The 17,809-nt window shown below is 41.5% G+C and overlaps 1 protein-coding gene across 12 annotated transcripts in view; it reads right to left on the bottom strand.

Annotated features, from left to right (window-relative positions):
- Positions 1-1,128: 1,128 nt before the first annotated feature.
- The window catches only part of PLEKHA5 (pleckstrin homology domain containing A5), a 264,911-nt gene continuing 248,230 nt past the window's right edge, over positions 1,129-17,809 (bottom strand). For 11 of the 12 annotated variants that reach the window (XM_034782050.1, XM_034782085.1, XM_034782067.1 and 8 more), the window contains 6 exons: positions 16,698-16,907; positions 15,783-15,938; positions 14,583-14,707; positions 12,346-12,488; positions 10,964-11,068; positions 1,129-1,983 (listed from right to left, as the gene is read on the bottom strand). In XM_034782050.1, coding sequence (XP_034637941.1) covers positions 10,974-11,068; positions 12,346-12,488; positions 14,583-14,707; positions 15,783-15,938; positions 16,698-16,907 — 729 coding nt within the window. In that variant the 3' untranslated portion in view covers positions 1,129-1,983; positions 10,964-10,973. The remainder of the gene's footprint in view (positions 1,984-10,963; positions 11,069-12,345; positions 12,489-14,582; positions 14,708-15,782; positions 15,939-16,697; positions 16,908-17,809) is intronic. The other variant, XM_034782059.1, reaches the window with a different exon arrangement.

Below are 17,809 nucleotides of genomic sequence, written 5' to 3'. Positions count from 1 at the left end.
TCTCATTCCTCTTCTCACCCCTACCATACATGGAGTTCACTCTAATGTCTTAATGCCTTTTAAAAATTATAATTTAATCCTCTCAGCATCCTTAGGAGATGAACAATTTTACATAAACAGATTTGGAACTGAAGCAAAAAGCAACAAAGTGACGTGCCCAAGGTCACAGGGGAAAGCGTGGCAGAGCCAGGAACGGAACCCAAATTTCTTCCCGAGTACCAGCCACAAGGCTGTCTTTTTGCTCTGTGCTATGGGCTGGGCAAGGTGGAATCCCTTAAGTGTCTACCAGTGCTGCTCTTGTGTGGAGGTGATGTCACTAAGGCTATGTCTACACTATCACGTATTATGTCAGTAAAACTTGTCACTCAGGGGTGTGAATATTCCACTACCCTGAGCAACATAAGTTTCACCAGCATAAGTAGTAGTGTGCACAGCATTATGTTGGCATGAGAGCGTCTCCCGCCGTGGGGGTGGATTAATTATGTCGACAGAGTTCTCTCCCATCGGCCTGGGAGCAGCTCCACGAGAGATCTTACAGTAGTGCAACTGCATTGATACGGCTGTGCCGCTGTAAGCTCTCTAGTGTAGACATAGCCTCAGTTTAAGGCAGAAGAGACCATCATTATCATGCAGTTTGATCTCCTGCACATCACAGACCCTCCTCCAACTAATCCTGTAATATAGGGGTTCTCAACCTTTTGCTTTCCGGGCCTCCCCCAACATGCTATAAAAACTCCAAGACCCACCTGTGTTACTATAACAGGTTTTCTGCATATAAAAGCCAGGGCCAGCGTTAGGGGGTAGCAACAGGGCAATTGCCTTGGGCCTCATGCCACAGGAGCCCCCACAAAGCTACATTGCTCAAGCTCCGGATTCAGCCTCAGGTGGCAGTGCTCAGGACCCAGGCTTCAACTCTACATGGCATGGCTTTGGCTTTCTGCCCTGGGCCCCAGGGAGTCTAATGCTTGGCAGCCCCCCTGAAACCTGCTTGCAGGCCCCCTTGGGGGACCTTGGACCACTGGTTGAGAACCACTGCTGTAATAGGCCCATAACCCTTATTAAGATGTGCTTCCCACACAGAGTCATGATGAGTACACTGCTTGCTGAAAGAAATACTACCCACACAACTTAAGAACATTAACATTTATTTAACATGATAAAAAAGAAATGAGATATGAACATTTGCATTTGAACAATAGTAAGTGGCTTCTTATACTTACATTGGATGTGCTCATTGTATAATATATACACAATGAACATAATTACATTTGTACACAAACTAAGTACTGGAATTGAAAGCCTGCTTATTGCTGTACACACCCTATTCCAACAAAGTAAGAGCCCAGTACCTCAAAATACCTACACTTCATTTTGTTTAAGAAAAAGTAAGCACAAACATTCATGTATATGTGATAACAGTGTGGCAGTAACTGCTGATGCTGCAACCTGACCAAGAAATAATTACAGCAGAAACAGGACATACTTTACTCAGCAATAATAAAAATGGCACATTTTAAATATATATAAAAATTTTACAAATCAAATGTCAAAATACACTAGTATTTAAAAAATGTAAAACAAGGTTTAGTGGTGATATGTAAAAGAAACTGATCTGTTATGTACCTAAAAGAAGCAAAAATGCAAACTTAAATGACTGCATAATTAAAAACATTAAATTCTGTAAAACATCAACTAAGATTCTGACTTTAGGCTGCATATGAAAAAGAATCTTTATGTGCATGGAAATCATAGCAGCAAGCTGGTATCGGAAGAACAATTTTCAGACTGTTGAGTGTACATATGGGCCATTTAAAGCTGTCTTGGAATAAACATTTTCCAGGAAGTTATAAAATGATGCTCTGTGGCCAAAAGCATCAGAACTATGAATTTCATAGATTTAAAATATACTCTACAATATCTTCTTATATTTCCATAGGTCCGTACTCCTCGGCCATGAATGGTTTCAACAGAATCTGTTAAGAGCTGAAAGACAGACATGGATCAAGTTACTGTATTTTACCAAAACACTGCATAAAGTACCTCTTAGGATTAGGCATGATGGGGAGATTCTGACCTCACTCTGGCTATCCGCAAAGTAAATTAAATTATATTAAAGAGAATCTAAGAAAAAATTAGTTTCCACAACCTATTTTTTTAGGCATTAAAGCTATTTTGACAGCAATTCACAAATAAACTGAAACAAACAGGGTTTTTTTGTACAAAGAACCATTTTAGGGTTTTATACTGCCACCATCAATACAGTAACTAAGTGCTTTCCATGTAAAATTTGTAGCAAAGCCCCTAAATGCTGTACCAAAGGACTGGCAAGATTAGGAACAGGACACAGTACTCTTCACTTGCTATGATGTAATGCAGTGTTTGGGATGAAAGATTCTAAATAAATGTCATCATCACTCTATTAAACTGTATTTAAGCATATATCAGCATGCTTAAAATGTAACAATATACTTGTGATATAGAATAAGCTCTCTCCTTAGTCCTATGATACCACATAGCACCACTTTCCTTTTCCAAATTCCACTGCCTTATTGAAACCCATCATGCATCTCCCAGACCTGGTCTTAAAAACTGGCCTATGAATTGAAATGCACCCCCCAACTTATAAATTCTCTCTATTGCAGAGGATTTCTTGCCCTATAGTTTGCATCCCACTGAGTAAATAAGTTCCTGCTTTAAAAAATTAAACTCCTCCTACAGGACAGGAAACTTGTGCACAGCCTGGTATGTTTGCTGTTTCATTTGGGAAATTACAGCTCTTAAATTAGTCATGGGTAACAGCAATGCTCCTCACATTCCACAAACATTTTAAATGCATTGGATAGTGCTTAAGAAAGGTGTTTGATTGACAGCCCTGGTGAAAGACCTTTAGTCAGAGAAGTATATTGTGGGCAGCAGCAGTGCAGGCTCCCACACACTGTGCTTCATTGTGTTTCAACTAAAATGGGTCAGGAATTTTTTGACAAAACATTTTTTTAGTTGGAAAATGCTGATTTACTGAAACTGAAACTTTTTGTGGAAATGTATTGTTTTCAATGGGAGTGGGGGAAGAAAAGGCCCACCCAAGAACAGTCAAATAGCAGAGTGGCTAGTGCAATCTTCTGGGATGAGCAAGGGTATGTCTACACTACCCGCTGGATTGGTGGGTAGTGATCGATCTATCGGGGATTGATTTATCGCGTCTATTGTAGACGTGATAAAGTCGATCCCCGATCACTCTGCCGTTGACTCCGGAACTCCACCGCGGTGAGAGGTGGAAGCGGAGTCGATGGGGGAACGGCAGCGGTTGACTCGCCGCCGTCCTCACGGCCAGGTAAATCAACCTAAGATACGCCAACTTCAGCTACGCTATTCGCGTAGCTGAAGTTCCGTATCTTAGGTCGACACCTCCTCCTCCCGAGTAGGCTTAGCCCAAGACCTGGGTTCAAGTCCCTGCTCCAAATCATGCATGGCAGGGACTTGAACCTTCATGAGAGTCTCCCTCTAATTTTTTTGCAAAAACCTTTCAGAAGGTCTAGGTTTCATCGCCACGTAGAACAAAGCCAAATGTCAAAATCTTTTTCGTGACATGGAATTCTTGTTTTCCAGGCCTAGAATTAACCCTGATATGAAACCAGCTATACAATGACCATTCAATATTGGGGCTCTCATGAGACTGCTAACCAGTGTGTCAAGTGCAGATATGAGATATATATATTAGGAAATGGACTAATGTCTCCAACTAAATTCAGATACTGAACAGAGGGAAACTATTTTTAGGCTCTAATATCCCTGGCTTTACTAAAACTAGGGAATTAGAGACAGAGTCCATTTTAGAAGTACCATCTAGGAATATATTATTTTGTCCTCAGCAGGTCAGTGTTACTTGAGGAAGCATATCTAAGGTGGCAATATTATGGACACATCACCACCTTCACATACACAACTGTGTAGGATGTTGGGGTTAGTGTCTTAGGCAGCAAAAGAGATTACCAGCCTTTCACATCTGCAGACCTGAATTCATATTGTAGCATAAATACTTAAAGAAAATGGCTTTGGAGAGCTCATCGTTGATGCACATGACAGAGCCAAATGCAATTGGACACAATTGGTAGTATCTGCTCAAGAGAAGAAGAGGTTCCTTACCTGTAATTGGAGGTTTTTCGAGATGTACGGTCTCTATAGGTATCCCAAACACAGGTGCGCAGCACACCATGCGCCCCCAATTTTTCAGCAGCAGTGTCCATTGGTCCACATGGCCACCTTATGTTGCCATGTGCTCCATGTGACATTACAGGAGACGTGCAGGGCGACACGCCCTCAGTCTCCCTCTTACTGCAGTATAATGAGTCTGCAGCAGAGAGGAAGGTGGATGGGTATTGGAATTCAAATAGAGACCACACATCTCGAAGAACCTCCAGATACAGGTAGCAACCTTCTCTTCAAGTGATGGTCCTTACATGTATTCCAAACGCAGGTGAGTACGGAGCAGTGATCAACTCAGAGGCAGGGGAGCAATGACACAATGGGCAAGACCTGCTGCAGTGGCATGACCTATAGTGGCATCTGCCCATTGGCTGCCTACTGGTCGATGGCATAGTGCACTGTTTAGGTGTGAACAGAGTGCCATGTTGCTGCATGGCAGATCTCATGCCAAGGAGGCGGAGGTGGAGCCTGCCAGATGGTGTCTCGTTGGAGCGCGTGTAGCATTCTGTAATGCACTTCAAGATCCAATTGGATATACGCTGTGAGGAAAGGGGCTGCCCTCTGGACTGTTCCACAATGGACGTGCTTCACCTATGTCTACGAAGAGGCATGATGAGGCGCAGAATGCATGAGTTCTGTCCAGGTAGAAAGCCAGTGCCCTGCCGAGATCCAGGGAGTGTAGCGTACTGTCTGTGGGAGTGGCATGTGGTTTAGGGTGGAAGATAGGAAGATGGATGGACTGATTGAGATTAAACTTATAGATAACTTTTGAGTGGAGGTACAGGGAGACTGTATCTATGGAAAACTGTATATGAGGTGTCAGCTACCATGGTCGCCAGTTTGCTGACTCAGCAGAGGTGATAGCCATCAGGAAGAGGACCTTCATGGCTAGGTAGGCCAGGGAGCATGTAGTCAGTGGTTTGAATGGAGGTCAGGTGAGCACAGACAGGACAAAGTTGAAGTTCCAAGGGGAGTGGGGTAAGGACTGGTGGGAAACAGTTTGTCAGGCTCCTCAGAAACTGGGTAGTGGTAGGGTGTGTAAATATCAACTGTCTGTCCACGGGGCGGGGGAGGTGTGTGTCTCTGACCTAATTGCAAAACCTGAGGTCTTGAGCTCTAGGAGGTGGTCTTGGATGACAGGCATGGAGACACTGTAGAGGGGGAGGTGTCAGCGCTGTGCCCAGGAGGTGACGCGCATCCATTTTGTGGTGTAGCATGTCCTTGTAGACTCTCGCCTACTGTGTGAGAGAATACAGTGGACAGGTGATGAACAGGCGTTCTCTACACCTGAGCCCCATCCAAAAACCAGGCCATCAATTGGAGAGGGTTTTGGTTAGGGTGGCAAACCCTGCCATGGTCCTGGTGAGATGTATGTGCACTGTTGACATAGGTAAAGGCCACCATGTGGCCAAGGAGGCAGAGATGACGGCGCACCCTCATGCGTGGGTTGCAGCACAGGGCATTCACAAGGGCTATGAGGATGGTGAAGTGGGCCATTGGGAGGAAGGCCCAGAGCATGGGGGGTCAGAAATGGTGGGCAAGCCCAGGAGTCCACACTATGCCGCAAGACCAGGGAGAAGGACGGGTTGTCCGCTGAGAAGCCCTCCTAGTCCGAAAAAACCTCTGGAAGTGGACGAGTCATCAGTTTGGGCAGTACTGCAACCAGTGTGGGTGGGCTGTGACTGAGGAGGAGTGGCTCATCCACCAGTGAAGGTGGACGGGGGGGGTGGAGTGGCTGAGAGAAGCAGCAAAGGTGGGTACAACAGCTTGAGGTGGGAGACCAGCAGATCCAGCTGGCCCGGTGTCCAGGGCACATCCCGCTGTCTGTCGCTCTGAGGAGGGGTATGCAGAGTGGAGCCCAGAGTGTCTTGCGACAGCTGAGTAGTGCGCAATGGTGGGCGGTCGGGACCCTCAGTCCCTGTGGGAACTGGCAGGTCTTGCTTCTGCTGCACCTTGCCCCGCCTTAGGTGATCGCCCTGCAGGATCACCATGCGATGTCTCACCCGACCGAACCCAGATGGGGGAAGAAACGCAGTTTTGCACAATGGTCCACGATGGGGACCTGCTGCGGCGTGAGAGCGCTTGTGACTGTTCTTATGTACCTTCTCACATCTTGGCAGTGCTGATGGCCCAGAGGTGAAGCCAAGGGCGAGACGCACCGACCATCACCGGCAGTGAGCGTCGGTGCATCACCGGCACAGGATCTGACTCCGCCTGGGGCCAGAGCAGCACTTTCACAATGAGAAACTTGCAGATGGGCTGAAGTCAAGTGTTGCAGGTCCTTGAGGGGAAGGATTTGCATATATTGCAGTGAGTGACAAGGGTTGTCTTGCCCAGGCAGGCGAGAGCACGCATGTGCTCATCACTCACGAAGAACGAGCGAGAGCACGAAGTACAATTCTTGAACCCCGGAACACAGGGCATAATCCCCTGACGGGGTCGGGTGAGGCCCCATGAGGAGCTATATACACTAACTAAACTAACATATGTACAGAAGTATGAAGAGAAAGAAAACAGAGCTAACTATTTACAACATACAGTTGTTCTCATAGAGGGTATGAGCATAAAGAGGATTCCAACTCCAACCATGCGGTAAGAGGGAACCAAGGGCATGTTGCCCCACAAGGCCTCTTATGACCTCATTTGGAGCATGTGGCAACATAAGGTGGCCGTGCAGGTCAACAGACACTGCTGCTGAAAAACTTCCAGCTCCGGCAAATGGGCACCAGTGTTTGGAATACATATAGGGACCATCACTCGAAGAAGAATGCCAGGTTGTTCCCCTTTAGGGCAGACACAGAGATTGATCCGTGTGGGGGAAGCTAACAGAGCTATAACCAGTAGAGTCTAGCTCCAGTCAGTCCACTGAATTGAAACTATGTAAAAGAAAAGGTTGGTTGGGTAATGACAGCCCTACTTAAAGGCCCAGAATATATACATACACCGCTCCAATGTTCGTGTGTATTTATATATACGCTATTTGATTTGTATATAAACAGCTCTATTTCTACATTCTCAAAGTGCATATCATGCTTTACCATTTGAAATATTTTTACTATAATATTAAGTTTGAAACAACCTGAATCTGAACATGACTTGCTATATACTGTTCATGAAAATCAATAGCAACAAAGGCTGCATGTGATGTTTTTGTATGGACAAGAAAGAAGAGATGAAAACCATTTCACTTTAACAAAGAGGTAATACCTCTTTCTGCCTATTACTAATACAAGAAAGTATCACATTGCATGCAATTATTATGACTTTGTTAAAACAAAACAGGTGCCCTATATGAACTAGGTTATGCGTTTTTAAACTTCACTAAGGAAGCATCTTTTAAAAACTGACAAAGTTCTCCTTTCCTAGTTAGATGGCCTTACAGGACCAATGAAACAAGGCATATTCTTTTGATTGCCTTTTCTTGAAGGCTTATTTTAAAAGATATTCCCTGACAATGTAGAAGTTTTGACTAATTAAAGTGCTGGTAAAAGTGTTAAAACGTTCTGACCTGTATCCCTTAGTTTCTTTAAATACCTTTATAAACAAACCAGCTGACTTCTATTTTCACTCACGTTCAACAAACAGGAACTCTCAGAACCATACAAATGTAGGACTGGAAGGGACCTAGATAGGTCATCGAGCCCAATCCCTTTCACTGAGGCAGGACTATGTATTATCTAGACCATCCCTGACAGATGTTTGTCTAACTTGTTCTTAAAACCTCCAATGATAGAGATTCCACAATCTCCCTAGGTAATTTCTTCCAGTGCTTAACTACCCTAACAGCTAGGAAGTTTTTCTTAATGTCTCACCTAAATCTCCCTCGCTGCAATTTAAGCCCATTGCTCCTTGTCCTGTCCTCCGTGGATAAGGAGAACAACTTATCATACTCTTCTTTATAAAAATCAATCATTTACGTACTTGAAGACTTATACCCCCCTTCAGTCTCCTCTTCTCCAAACTAAACAAACCCATTTTTTTCAATCTTTTCTTGTAAGTCGCTTTCTAGACCTTCAATCATTTTGTTCCTCTCCTCTGGCCTTGCTCCAATAAGTCCACATTTTCCCCAAAATGTGGTGCCCAGAATTGGACACAGTACTCCAGCTGATGCCTTATCGTTGCTGAGTAGAGTGGAAGAATTTCATGTTTTGCTTACAACACTTCTGGTAATACATCCCAGAATGATTGCTTTATTTTGCAACAGTATTACATTGTTTACTCATATTTAGTTTGTGATCCACTATAACCCCCAGAGCCGTTCTGCAATTACTTTTTCCTAGGCAATCATTTCTCATTGTGTATTTCTGCAATTGATTATTCCTTCCTTAGTGTATTACATTAGTAGTGTACTGCATTAGTTCTTATTGAATTTCATCCTATTTATTTCAGGCCACTTCTCCAGTTTGTCAAGATCATTTTGAATTCTAATTCAAGCGCTTGCAACCTCTCCCAGCTTGGTATCACCTACAAACTTTATACCTGTATTCTCTCTGCCATTATCTAAATAATTTATGAAGATATTGAAGAGTACAGCACCCAGGACAGATCCCTGCGATACATCATTCAATATGCCTTTTCAGCTTGACAGAGAACCACTGGTAACTATTCTCTGAGTATGCTTTTCCAACCAGTTGCGCACCTTCCTTATAGGAGGTTCATATTAGGCTGTATTTCCCTAGTTTGCTTATGAGACGGTCATGTGAGACCGTATCAAAACCTTACTAAAGTTGAGATATATCACATCTACTGCTGCCCCCTATCCACAAGGCTTGTTACCCTGTGAAAGAAGGATATAAATCCATGTTAACTGTTACTGATCACCTTATTGTCTTCTAGGTGGTTACAAACTGATTGTTTGATCATTGTTCCATTGTCTGTATATCATAACGTGATACCTATCTATATCATAATAGACCATCATATCATATAGAATAAGAGCATTTCTTCTGACCAAGCTAATGATTTCTACCTTGATTCCTACAAATATAAAGAACCATCAATTCTACACACACAGTGAGCCTAACTGCGTGTTTTTATTATTGCTCTCCTTTTCCTCCCATCCTTTTCCCTCCTACTATTTATCAAGTCACACTTATTTGTCTTCAATTAGATTCTAAACTCTTAGGAATATACGGTATGTACAATTCATAGTTCAACTGGGCTATGATCCTGACTGGAGCCTTTGGGTGTTACAACACACAAATACTGATACATTTTTACCTTGACTGCATAAGCATGTGTTTCATTACAATTTAATATCTCTTATCAAGGGACTGTTATTCTACCATTACAAACAAATATGCTTGATGAGCTAATTGGTCCTTTCCATTTGTAACTACTGCTACCTTATCTGAATACTGTATGGATTATATGCATGTAAGGAACGGTTACTTTAACTGCGGTTCTTTGAAATGTGATGCAGATGTGTATTCCACTTAGGTGTGTCCATGTGCCCAGTGCATGGGAACCAGAGAATTTTACCTAGTAGTACCTGTAGAGGGAAAATACTTGTGCCTCCTGGCTGCAGCCCCTCCCCTGGCTATATAAGGTAGTGCAGTCCCGAACTCCCTCAGTTCCTTCACACTGAGTGCCCACAGAAACTGTGACGCAGAAGGGACAGAGGTGGGTCGTGGAATACACATCTGCATCACATCTCAAAGAACCACAGTTACAGTAAGAAAAGGTTTCTTCTTCCTCAAGTAGATGCAGCCATGTATTCCACTTCACTGGCCCACAAGCAGTAGCCCCAGGAGGCGGGGCTCAGAGTCTACATAAACAATGACGCAGGACCATCCATTGAAACAAGCATCCACCCTGGAAGATGCAGTAATGACTGGATGGTTTGCATGTAGCAGCCCTGAAAATGTACAATACTGAAATGCACTGAAGAATGCTACTGATGTTGTTTGCACTCTCATAAAACTAGCTCGCATCCGCTGAAGGAGGCGTAGTTGAAGCTATTTCATATGAAGTCATGATAAAGGAGGTTATTCATTTAGAGACTGTGAAAAGACCACCGGACCCTTCATATGATCTGTATGTGACGTGAACAGGCATGGTGAAGCACAAAACAGTTTAGTCCGGTCCAAATAGAAAGCCTAGACATTGCCTGACATCTGACGTGTGGAAATGCTGCTCTTCCAGTGATGAATGCAACTTAGGAAAAAACACAGGTAAATATACCGCCTAGTTCAAATGAAGCTGAAAAACCACTTCAGATAAAATGTTGAGATGTGGTCATAAAGTCAGTTTGTCTTTAGAGGTTTGTATGTAAGGAGGCTCTGCCATCACAGACTGCAACAGACTCTCCTGTGGATGCTACTGCTATCAGGAACGTAGTCTTCTGAGACAAAAGTGGAAAGGGACAAGACGCCAGGGGCATCTAAGAAAGAGAGAGGTTGTGAGGTTAGGAACCACACAGAGCTCTGACTCCAGCCACGGGTGGTGAGAAGGAACAGACAGAGGTTAGGGGAGTGCTACCTCATATAGCCAGAGGAGGGGCTATGGCCACAAACTGCGAGCGGTGACCTTCTAACGGTACTGCTCGGCCAAATTCTCCAGCTCCAGTGTGCTAGGTGCGAATGCACCTCAGTTGAATATGCAGCTGCACCTACTCAAAGAATCAATACATTCCTGTTTTGTTTGAGTGATATATACATTTCAGCTACCTTCACCCTACTTAATAAAATTGTCTGTGTGTGTTTCTCAAAGAAAACTACAGTATACCCAGAAAAATAGCATGACTGAAAAGCAGACGTACTTCTCTGAGACTATACACACATGAAATGTGATCCTTCTGTGAGCTGTGGTTGCGTTGATAGAGCTGGTGATGGTGGGGACTCTGGTGAAGAGGGCAGATTTTTTCCTGAAAAGAGAAATTAAAAAATAAATATCACAGAAGGCAAAAGTTAAACAAATTGAAAATATTTCAAGCAGCATGAAATTTGTGAGCAAGGTGTTATGCAAGTAAAGGTTAAAATAATCAGAAGAAACTTTTTAAAATCAACATTATATAGTGAAAATAATGCTATTTAAAGAGAAGAATTTACATTGTTCTTAAGGAAGATATTTGCTCACACAAGTAATTGTACCTCTGCAGAACAGACAGTTGTAGTGTCACATAGTACAATGGATACAGGACTGATGGTTAATGAATATGAAGAGAATTCTTTATTGAGTTTACTAGACACAGCCATAACCCTGTTATGCTCCCTAGCTAAGAGTAACTAAACCTTCCCTATGATATCACCACAAAGGATCTTTCCTAGTCCTGGCCTGAACTAAGCAGTCATGGAAAGGACTGTGCCGTTTGCCTTGTTTATTTATCCTTACATCACATCTGCACTTCCTTATTCCTCCCTGGCACCAAACAACTCCTGATCACCTCAAGTAGTGATCATTCCATCTGCCCATTTCATAAGCAACTTGTCCGTCCCCCAGCACTCTGATTTTCGTGCAAAGTGCGTCATTAAGCTATTCGCAACCACCCTGTCTTTTCCACTTCTGGCATCCCTCCTGACCTCTGGGGAGACACACACCAACCGCTCTGTTATTTTGCTGGTTCATAATCGAATGCCTAAATTGGGAACTATCTAGTGTTAATATTGCCCTCATCACGGTAGTATCTATGCTCCAGTCAAGGAGCTCATACCTGCAAGGATCAGGAAAGGGGATCAACAGCAGGAAAGTGTGTGTTTAGAATAGATGCCTTTGGTGAAATGACCTACAGGAGAAAGTCATGGAGCTGACTGGAACCAGTAGAAAGGAGGTAGACAGCACTGAACATGTGCAGAGGATTCAGGAGGAGGGTGTTCTGGAGGGAGACAGGGAACGATTTGCTCCAGCCAAGAGAAACTTCTGGGAACCCTCTCTCTTCCTTGAACTAGTTGCCTCCAAAAGATCTGCATTTAAACCTCTGAAAACTGTGTGTTTCTGAGATTCGTCCATTGGGAAATTGGCTGGGTCTCTGTCCATCCCTCCCCAACAGGTGAAAAAAATATACATGCAAGACCCAGATTAGTTTAGATTTCTTTTCACTACACAATGTTTTCTGATGCTCTGAAATTCATCAGAATGTATATTACATATGTAACATTTAATTCCCAATGTATATCTGTGTAACTGACAGTCTCTTTTCCATACCTGCTGTTTGATTTTCTCTTGAAGATTGTACTGCTAACGCAAAAGAAGAAATAATCCCTTCTTGCTCTTGAACACTGGCTGCTTCACTCTCTTTTGGACTGGTTTCATGTTTGTGGTTTGCAACTGGGGCCATGTTCTGCAGACTAGTTAAAAAAAGTTGCTATTTTTAGAGTTCATTTAATTTAATTTCAGGTGTTAACCAATATTTACGTGCAACTGGAGTTCCAGCACTTAATTTTTTTCTCTTAACACAAAACCCTCCAATTTACAAGATTATGTTGTTTAAATCAGATACATATTTCTGGAACCTATAGTAGAGTGTTGAAACCCTGAATCAAAGAAAAAAGGTAGTTTTGTTTCAATCTTATAAAATTCATTCTAGAGTAAAAAGAACTTTAAACTGGGAACTTGAGGTTTTTTTTTTTCCTTTTTCATACTTATACACTGAAATAGATACCAAATTCAAGGCCGTAGGGAAGATACAGTGTCTCATGAGAATGTTATGACCATCTGAGAGGGCCTCACTCTACATTGATAGTAAGACACATGTGTCTAGCTTCCAGTCAGGCAAGAACTATTTAAGAGGTGCACCAAAACTCCAGTACTACTCTAACTCTGAAATCATGGAGTTAATGGAAACCCTCCAAGGTGAAGTACCCTAAGGCAGTGGTTCTCAACCACAGGTATGCATACCCTTGGAGGTACATCAGCTTATCTAGATATTTGCCTAGTTTTACAACAGGCTACATAAAAAGCACTCACCAAGTCAGTACAAACTAAAATTTCATACAATGACTTGTTTTATACAGCTCTATATAGGATACACTGAAATGTAAGCACAATATTTATATTCCAATAGTTTTATTTTATAAGGTAAAAATGAGAAAGTAAGCAATTTTTCAGTAATTGTGTGCTGTGACACTTTTGCAGTTTTTAAGTGAGGTGAAACTTGGGGTACAGAAGACAAATCAGACTCCTAAAAAGGGTAAGATAGTCTGGAAAGGTTAAGAACAACTGCCCTAAGGGGTCAAAAGTCCAGACTGCTCCTGAGCGGATGGCTTCCATACACAGTACAATGGACTCCAATAAAAAACTTGCCATTGGAGCCTTCAGGTGAGGCTTTTAACAAGAATCTTATGGAAAGCTTTGATGAGGCAAGAAAAGCTATTAAGCCCTCATCGTGAGATAAAATTATTGACTAGATCTTGCATCCCAAAGCAAACCACAAATTGTGTTTGTCCATGATGAACGTATGCTCATAAATGTATTTGAAACTTCCCACATATTAGTTCTGAGCAAAAACAGCAACACAGAAAAAGGAAAAAACAAAAACAAAACCTAACCCAGAAATTAGTCTAGGGAGGATACCTGACTCCAAGCTATTTCACAATTACTTGTTATTTCTTTTGCCCCAAGTTTGATCTAAGAACCAGTGTTGACCAGGTTCCTTCCTTGTTACCAATCCATGGTGGGTGAACTCAGGGAATTTCTGATTTCAATAGGTGACTAGAAATGAATCATGACTAAGTATAACGAGTTTGCTATGAATAGGAAGAAAAACTAAGCTGCATTCAGAATAGGTTATATTTTTATATTTCGTTCCATAGGTGTGTTGCGTTCTACTTCTCAGAAGAGTGAAGTCTGTGTTGGAGCCCCTAAGTAGAATGGACTCTGAATTTGTCTGGAAGTAGGAGAACAGGGGTAGGGAGAAAAATTTTGAGTATTTTAGTTTTCTCAATATCTACAAAGAGAGAATCTAAGAGTGAAATTAATGAGCAGAATAACTTTGATAATATTATTCAAACCTGAAGAATTTATTTCCATGAATCACAAAGTTTAAAGCCCATCTGTAAACAGTTCATGGCCTGATCCTATACCTGCCTCTGACAATGAATGCAGGACTGGGTCAAATATGTGCTATTTCTTTATATGATTATATTATGCAATCAGATCTTAACACAAAAACCATCTTGTAATGAACAACCTGTCCATGCTTAAATCAATTTTTCCATTTTTCATACCACCTAACCATTCATATTCTTTATACTTTTATAGAGAAAATAAACATATTTGTTTACATGCAGCCCCATACTACCCACACTTCCCCTTTGGAGTTGCGTAAAACAGTGAATCAAGCTTCCAAAGGTAAAAAACTAAAATATTCATTATTAAACTGTAATTAACTGTTGGACTAGTTCAATATGCAATTATCTTATTTTTAATGTATTTATTTTTACCTGATATCTACATTATGTGTTTTTCCCAATTTCTTTTGTTTTTCTACTCCTCCTTCAGCATTCCCTTCTTTTGGATCAGCTATAACACACATGTCTGGTAACAGTGGGTCATCACTTTTTGTCAACTTTAAAAAGAAAAGGTGAAGTTTTAAGAAAAATCTGTAGGTACACACTGTGAGCACATACTGAATGGTGGGCAGAGAATTGATTTTCAGGAAGTAAGCTTTGTCAACAGAGCCAAATTTTGGCCTCAGTTATATAGGTATAATAAAGAATTAGGTTTATGTAATTTACATCAATACCATTACCTGAAGAGCAATACAGGAAGAAATGTGCAAAATTTGGCCCAATGAATTCTGAGAGTGACCTAGAACTATCAGGGAACTATCTAGAATCTGGATTGCAGTTTCTGTATTGTTTTCATACCTCCACCACCATCCAAAATGAATACAATGCACAACTTTTGGACACATTACTCAGTGTGAATGCTTTAGAAGTTCTGATTAGATACAGTCATTATCTGTGTGTGAAGTAGCACTCTTTCAAAAGGCTCAAAAAGGCTTCAAGTAAAAGTGTTAAGAAAAAAATGGTCAGTTTTAATAACTTGATTTTATATTGTTACTCTGTGGAAATTTGATAAAATGGTAAAGGTAAAGGAGAGGAAATGAGAGGCAGCAGCAAAAAAAAGGGGATTAATGAAAGAATATGGGCAAAAAAAGGGAAGAAGAAATTCTGCATACGTAGATTTAAAAGTGTTACATTACAAGGAGGCATGATTGTGTGGAAGTGGTTCTGACAGCCTTTAGCTCCACCTGTAAATCATCATGAACAGCAATTAGGATATTTTAAAATAGGGTACAATTGGGTGAGATGCAAGATAAATCTGAGAGAAATACCACTTTGATGATCAGCACAAGTCATAATTATTGCCCAACTCCATGCCGTGTAAATTATTGTATCTCCTCTTATTTATTTGTTAAGCAATGTGATGTGCCGGGTGCTATACAAATCAAAAAAGGAAGAAAAAGGTCCCTGGTCTGAGGAGGAAACCTCAGTCACAAAATGCACTGGAAGACCCGAGTTGAATTCATCTAGAAGAGTTTCTGAACTGGCAAGTGATGTTACTTACAGATGTGCTCAGTATTTGTGGAAGAAGTTACTTCTGAGGTAGGATTGAACACTCTAAATATAACTTATTACCTCGTTAGTAAAATTTGCATTATGCTCTTCTGATCTAGCATTCAGTTGTGTTATTTCTTCTGCAGGAGTTTCATGATTTTGTTCCAAATCATTCTCTCTTATGGCATTCTCTAATTCCCTAATGTTACTGGATACCATATCGTCCTTTCTTCGATTCTGTAGAACAAATGTGATATATGGAGATACTCGCAATAAAAATCCAGTGGTATTACTGCATACTCTTTTCCTATTGTTATGCTGAGACTTCCATTATGTCCTCTCAAACATTGCTAAAAGTTATGAAAAAAACTTTAGACTGCTTGACCTCAATTCAAAAGTTTACCGCCCATTTCCTCATAGATGTGGCATGTTATTTTAATGCAATAGGTAAGAGTTAAAATTGCTTTTGAAATCTTAACTTTAAATATTCTGACTTTTGTGTAATTAAAACATCCAACTGTAATAAGTCAGGAACAATTTGTTGCTTATAGCAGATATAAAATTTATGGCTAACTGCATAAAGTATGGGGTGCTGGTAGTAATTCTTAAATTTAGGCTGCCTAACATTTTCCATTATGAAAAAAAACCTTACCACCTTTTTTGAGAAGCGCTAATACCCCCATTGTTTGCAGCAGGCCATTGAAATTTGGTAACCTCAGGCTACAGGAGTGCCTTTTCTTTATCCCAGGAAATTCCATTTAGGTTTAGCTGAGTTATAAACTGTTAAAAAACTCTATTTCCCTTTCTCCTGCTTGCATTCCTAAGGCCAATTTTGGCAGCCTGCTATAAATGGACATTCTGAAGTGCAAGGCCCATGCCGCCACCAAAGCAGCAGCACTTGACTTTGCAACTTCCTCCCCCCGCAAAAAACACATGTATTTTTTTTTTTTTGCTCTAACATATTACTGTGTACACACCAAGGAACTTTTGGCATACCTGAGACAGCTTAAATGGATTATCCCTAACAAAGGATGAGCTCTGTGAAGGAGACAGATCTGAAATGCCAATAATATTTAGCCCCTTTTTCTTCTCTCTCAGACAAGCTTGTTGGTGTCTCTTTATTCTTTCCATCTGCTCCTCCACAGTCATTCGAGGCCGAGTGTTTTCTGCCAGACATAACTGCTCCACTGCACTTCTCGGCCTTTCCTTAAAAGAAAGGAACATACTTTATTAAAGAGCACTCTTTGAAGCAATGTTGTGAACATATAATGTGGGTGTTCACTTAAAAAAGCTTGTTCTGCACACCTGCATTTGGCCTAACTCTGGTATCCCCTATATTAAGACTGGTCAATATGTCAAGTACCAGACGAAGTTTTAGGGACAAGATTTATCTGCACTAGAAAATTACATCATGGTAGAACATGTTTTAATATTAAATATGAGCACTCAGTGTAGATAAAGACTGGCATGTTTAATGTGTCAGCTGATTGTGGTTACAGTTGGGTTGGGGTTAATAGATTCAGCTGCCTTTGTTCTTCTTTTGCACTTACTTAGGGTTAGGCTACACTAGAAACACTAGATGCCGCTGCGCCATATCTGGTGAAGACGCCCTAGGCTGAAGGCATAATTACTCCACCTGTGGACAACGCTTAGGTTGTTGTAAGTTGCGTCGCTCAGGAGTTGGCTTTTTCACATACCCCTGAGAGATTGAAGTTACATCGACGTAAGTGGTAGTGTAGACCTGCCCTAAGGTAAATAAGAGCTGGTCAGTTAATAAGAAGTGGTTACCATGACCAGCTGATACGGAGTTCAACTTTATAATTATTCAAGCACCTAAGAATCTCAGTCATGGACCAATACAAACTGGCGCTGTACAAACACAGAACAAAAACATGACAGTCTTTGCCTACACTGCACAATAGTGCCCACTATAGTTTGTTTTCCAATGAAATGGTTGTTTAAATTTATATAAAGTTGTTTCACCTAATAGAGTGACTACACCTCTACCCCGATATAACGCGGTCCTCGGGAGACAAAAAATCTCACCGCGTTATAGGTGAGACCATGTTATATCAAACTTTTTGGCCCCCCCCCCCCGTTCCTTGCTC

This window comes from Trachemys scripta, chromosome 1 (assembly GCF_013100865.1).
Source record: "Trachemys scripta elegans isolate TJP31775 chromosome 1, CAS_Tse_1.0, whole genome shotgun sequence".
Classification (NCBI taxonomy): domain Eukaryota; kingdom Metazoa; phylum Chordata; order Testudines; family Emydidae; genus Trachemys; species Trachemys scripta.
The sequence above is the reverse complement of the archived record's forward strand: the minus strand, read 5'-3'. Positions and strand labels throughout refer to the sequence as shown.